At 39.3% G+C, this 5,815-nt stretch overlaps 1 protein-coding gene across 1 annotated transcript; it reads left to right on the top strand.

Annotated features, from left to right (window-relative positions):
- On the top strand, positions 186 to 3,437 carry LOC109835350 (DNL-type zinc finger protein). Its single transcript, XM_020403331.1, has 2 exons — positions 186 to 384; positions 2,898 to 3,437. Exons 1-2 carry the CDS (start codon positions 312 to 314, stop codon positions 3,347 to 3,349), a joined length of 525 nt encoding a protein of 174 aa, XP_020258920.1. The 5' UTR covers positions 186 to 311; the 3' UTR covers positions 3,350 to 3,437.

Here is a 5,815-nt window from a genome sequence, read left to right on the forward strand (position 1 = left end):
GCCGTCGCCACCGCCACCGCCGCCGCCACTATATAAATAATAACTATAAATGGTGTTTTGAAAACACGTTTGAAAAATAAACACCATGGTATGGTGTTTTTTAAAAAAACACACTACAAAAAGAAACACTTTGGTTACCAAATACACTACCACATAGTCGTGAACCACAATAAAAGATTTAAAAAATCCGACCAGACCCGTGCCCGAACCGTTAAAGCTCCTTCTTGTTCCCGAAGTCTAGAAAGCTGCAAAAGATAAACTCCTGTCAAAACCCTAACACAGTTTTTGAGTTCGATTTTAGTCCAAATTCGATGGCTGCTTCCTCATCTCGTCGGCTCGCCTCTCTATTATTTCGAAATGGACCCCATCTCCGAATCCCTAGAGGTATCAATCAGTCAATCTTTCAATCTTTTTCAATCTTATTATTTCCACCAAATTTGTTTTTTTTTTTGTTTGGCTGCTATTTCTGAATTTAATTTCCAGTTGGGGTTTATCTTGCACTAGGAATTGACGTATCTATCGTCAAATCCAAAATATAATATGAAATTGAGGCAATAACTTTGGAAGTAGCTTCATATGAAAATGAAGATTTTCTCAAATGTATTTGGTTTCAGACCCATGAATTTGAAGGGAGAATTCTATGAGATAGATATACCGATCAGAATGTTGGGAAATTTAAAGACAGCATGCGCGAAGGGGAAAACAAAAAGGAGTATAAGAGCATCTCCAAGGGGCCGGAAAAATCCGGCCCCTTAGCTAAATTAAGGGAGATTTAAGGGAGATGTGGTCCAAGGGACCGGAAAAAAAAACCTTCACCCCATGTCCCTTAACTTCCTCATCAAATTAAGGGGAAGGTTAAAGTCCCTTAACCTTCCCCTTATAATTTTATATTAATATATATGTTTTTAGTATTAATTTATAGTTAATTAAATTTAGTTAATGTATAGTTAATTTAAAATAATATAATTAAGTTAATGTATAGTTAATTCAATTTGATTAATATTTTGTTCTAAATTAATTATTTGTTAAATTTGATTAATTAAGTTAATGTATAGTTAATTCAATTTGATTAATATTTTGTTCTAAATTAATTATTTGTTAAATTTTAATATGAATAATTAATTTAATGATTATATAAGGTAATTTGTAAATTTAAATTAATTAATTAATTATTTTTAGTTATTAATATTTAATTATTTATTCATTTATAAATAAACCACATATTTAATTAAATCCTAATCTATAAAATTAAAAAACTAAATATAATTAATTAAGGGGTATGAGACTTTTAAGGGGGAACCATTGGAGAAGAACCAACCCCTCCCTTAAAGTTCCCCCTAGATTAAGGGACATCCAAGGAATCCTTTGGAGATGCTCTAAGGAAAATGATTGGGGATAATGGGTATAAGCTAGGATAAGAAAGGAATGGATCCGTAGGATATTAGAGGGCGCTCCTATTGAGTACAAAATGGGAGAACGATTGAAATGATGGATAAAGAGGGTGTTTGGGAGAGCTTATTTTTAGGAGCTTATAAGTCTAGTTTTCTTTTTTTTTTTTGGCTTTTGGCTTTTATAATGAAATTCAGTGCTAACGAGGTGCGATGCACAATGCGGGGCGCAAAGTCCCCTTATGCCCAATGTGTGCAAGGCGCACAACGATGCGCTCCTCATTGAAGCGAGGCACATACCTCAAAACAAATCTTTTCCAACATAAGACAAACAAGCATAGAAGCAACATATTTGTAATTTTTTACATAAAAAGACTAAGAAATAGAATTACGCTTATTACATCATGAAAGAGGTCTTAATTAACACGCAATAACATAGTGAAGTTCATAAGTTTCCATAAATCAAAAGTCAAGGCAACACTATTAGATCACCTACAACCAAATTTTTTTAAAAAAATCTAGTTAGCTTAAATCATCAAATATGCTCACTGTCTTTTTTAAAAGAAGAAAATACGCAACAAATAGCTCTTCTAAACTCTTCTTTTAAGGTTATACTGTTAACTTATGCTAATTAGTAATTACTAAGTTGTTGAGTAGTTTACGTTCAATCCCCCCCCCCCCCCCCCCCCCCCCGCCCCCGCCCCCCCCGGTACACCATGGAGGATAGTGAACAAAGTGGCAACTAGCAAGAATCAATCAAATATTTCATTCTTAATTCTCAAACATCTACTAATAAAATATTCAAGGCCGATAGCTCATTAAGCATGTATAAATGTATAATGTATTCAATATTCCTATCTCCTAATCATGTATAATAAACTGTGAATTAATCTATTAGATGCATGCATAGAACATAAAAAAAGCAGCAGTAGCAGCAATAGGTTATTAACACTAGAAACTCACCTGCTATTGCCGCCTCTGTTGCTACCTGCGGCGGAGTGATGAAATCACCACTATTTGTGGCATACACATCTGTGCGCCCCGCCTCCTGCACCATGAGCTCACGAGGCGCTTCGCAGGCACGCACCTGGGGAGTGTGCAGTGCCTATTTATTTGAGCTTGTAAACTAGTTTTCAAAAGTTTGGGAATCCAAACCCCCCCCCCCCCCCCCCCCCCCCCCCCCCCCAAAAAAAAAAAAAAAAAAAAAAACCCAACAAAACAAAACAAAAAAGATCTTTCAAACAGCCTCGAAGTCCGCTGAATCCACCAGTTAACAGAAGTGATAAAATTATAGTCTTATAGGTAACGGGGCAAAGAGGACTAGAGGTATACATCAAAGAACTTTGTTGGAAAAATATTAGTTAACTTAACAGAGGAGAAGACCCATAATAGAACTGAACGGAAAAAATATGATGTAGGCAGCGCCTAAAAATTGGGATAAAGGCTATGTTGTCGTTGTTGTTGTTTATATGGTTTCAAACCTTTTTTGATTGAATTGTGTCGTTGCAGGATATCCCTTGCCCTTCCAATCAACCACATTTCTCAGAGGAATCCTAACACAAAACAGTCCACTCTGCAACACTAACGAAAACGCTGAGGATACAAAACCTGCACCTAACTCTCCAGAGTCCAATCCCAATGTGAACAACTCCATCAAGTTCTCAGCAAGCTCGAGCCTGAAAACATCAGAGAGGCACGACCTCGCAATGATTTTCACGTGCAGGGTGTGCGAGACAAGATCAGTGAAGACAGTTTGTCGTGAATCGTACGAGAAGGGTGTGGTTCTCGCTCGATGTGGAGGATGCAACAATGTACATTTGATTGCGGATAGGCTTGGGTGGTTTGGGCAGCCAGGGAGTGTTGAGGATTTCTTGGCCGCGAGAGGAGAGGAGGTCACTAAAGGATCGTCAGAGACGCTCAATCTTACCCTAGAGGATTTAGTAGGTAAACAGTCTTCTTGAAATTGTTATATTCGTGTAATAGGAAGATAATTGATCGAAAATGAACATTTGTATGTCGAGTTATGAGCTTATCGAAGATTCTTCTCCATATTGTGTTCTTCTTGCTCTATAGATTTGTTAAGATAACCTGTTGGTATATGATTTTTAGACACAATTGTACTGGGTAATCTAGCTATAGAGGATCATGCAATCGTGTGAAGCTCGCAGTTAACAAACAGAAATTGGATGTAGATGCATTTCATAGTATTGTGGGAAGGTGGAGAATATAAACACACTTTTGCAATGTAACCCAATCACAAGGGATCAAACAAATTTATAATTGCACATCACCATTCAAAAGAAAAATGGCAAATATCTGTATCACATGTAGGAGTGTACGCTGTCTAAAAATCACAATAGATAGCTTATCCCCCATCAGACACCAATGATGGAAGTTACAATCTGACGACTTCCAGAAGGCTACAATTTGAAGACTTTCACGTAGAAGGTTACAATCTGACGACCTTCACGACAACTGATGAAAGCTCTAATTCAACAGCCTTCACAATCAACATCGGGAGTTATAATCTGATGACTCTCATATTTGCAAGGAGCCAAGACGAAGGTTACAAGGTGACGATCTTTGCAACGCTCTAGCGAAAGAGACTACAAATTGACGGTCTCTTCATATTAAAACGCAGATATCTCTCAAACCGTAAGGAATTTGGCGAAACGGAGAAAGTGAACCGAAGCCTTTGGCTTGGTTCGGATGGCTCCGTCTCATCGAGATAGCCGATTTTCATATATAATTCGTCCAATTCTGACTTACGGTTTGAAAGTTATGACATGTTCTTCGCAGCAAGTTATGTTCTGAAGTCCGTCTGCAAGACTGGACTTCGTCAGAACATCAGACTTAGCCTGAAGCTCGCCGAGCCCACCTAAGGCTCACCTCTGCATCCAAGATTCAAAACGCAGAGGTCATGCCCGCGTTCTAAACTCAAAACGCAGAGGTCGTGACCTCATTTGAGATTCAAAACGCAGAGGTCGTGACCTCATTTGAAATTCAAAACGCAGAGGTCGTGACTGCGTTCCAGATTCAAAACGCAGAGGTCGTGACTGCGTTCCAGATTCAAAACGCAGAGGTCGTGGCTGCATTCCAGAGTCCAAACGCAGAGTTCGTGGACTCAAAGCGCAGAGTCCATGCAGAACCCACCTCTGCGTTTCCCAAACACAAAACGCACACGGACTGTGCGTTCTCCAGCAGACATCTAACTCTGTGACGCAGAGTTAAAGCACAAACGCACACATAACGTGCGTTCTTCAACAAACTCAACCATGCGTCCCAAACTCTTGATGCAGAGTTGAATTTCAACGCACAAGCGTCCTGTGCGTCTCCAATTCCAGAACGCATACGGCCTGTGCGTTTCAAACCTTTGACAAAGGTTTAACTCTGCGTCTCAGGCCTTAGACGCAGAGTTAAGGCTCAGAACGTTGTTTTCAGCGTTTGACTCGTTCAAGCACTATTTGAACGGTTCCAGAACCGTTTTCTCCCCACGATTTGAGGGGATCACTACCCTATCATGGAGAGATTCATGGGGGGGGCAGTTACACCCCATTAAACCCTCATTAAGGAGAGATTTAAGGGGGCAGTTACACCCCTAAATCCCCTATAAATAGTGAGAAACTCAACTGAGTTCGGATCCTTTTTTTTGGGCAGCAAAGAGGAGAGATTCGGCTGGTTGGAGCTGGCTCTTTGGGGATCCTTGATCGGGCATCTTGGAGCTTTCTGCAGCAACAAAGTCCTTGGAGCATTCATCCTTGGCTTATAACCGACTTTCGGTTAAATCAACTCTTTTTCAAGAGTTCAAACTCGTTCAGAGTTAAACTCGAGTTGAACTCGATCTGAGTTATCAACTTGTCCAGAGTTTCAAAACTTGCTCTGCAAGTCCTTCTAAAACTCGCTCTGAGTTATTAACTCGTTAAGAGTTATTTTCAAACTTGCCACGCAAGTCCTCCACAACGTCAAATCGTGAGGAGAAGACCACGTTCCAGTGAATCAAGACGTGCGGATCGTCAACGGAGAGCAAACTCGACGCGAGCATTAGAGGGAGTCACTCCATCGCCACCAAGAAGAACCCAGTTTTAAACAAAGGGGAGAATTAAATCCATTCTCCTCTCTTTTGTAATCGTAATTCAAATTGTAATTGATTTTGAGAGAATACAAGTCAATTTTTCCTTCATTGTCTTTTTACATCAAATTTTCCACATACAAGGAGGAAGGAATATGAAAGAGGAAAGGAACGTAAACACGAGCGTGTAATTTAATTCAAATGCCAATGGATGATTGCAGATGTGTAAAGCTCACACAAGAGTTATACAGACATAATGCAGAAATATAAAGGTCAAATAATTCAACTATTGGCTGCAATATTTTTCTGCAAATTGGATATCACGGGAAAGAATTCCGTTGCCGCTCTTGTTTATATA

This window comes from Asparagus officinalis, chromosome 1 (assembly GCF_001876935.1).
Source record: "Asparagus officinalis chromosome 1, Aspof.V1, whole genome shotgun sequence".
Classification (NCBI taxonomy): Eukaryota; Viridiplantae; Streptophyta; class Magnoliopsida; order Asparagales; family Asparagaceae; genus Asparagus; species Asparagus officinalis.

Coding starts and splice junctions, on each gene's coding strand:
- LOC109835350 (XM_020403331.1), top strand. CDS start 312: ATGGCTGCTTCCTCATCTCGTCGGCTCGCCTCTCTATTATTTCGAAAT. Junction 385..2,897: donor CCATCTCCGAATCCCTAGAG/GTATCAATCAGT, acceptor GTGTCGTTGCAG/GATATCCCTTGCCCTTCCAA.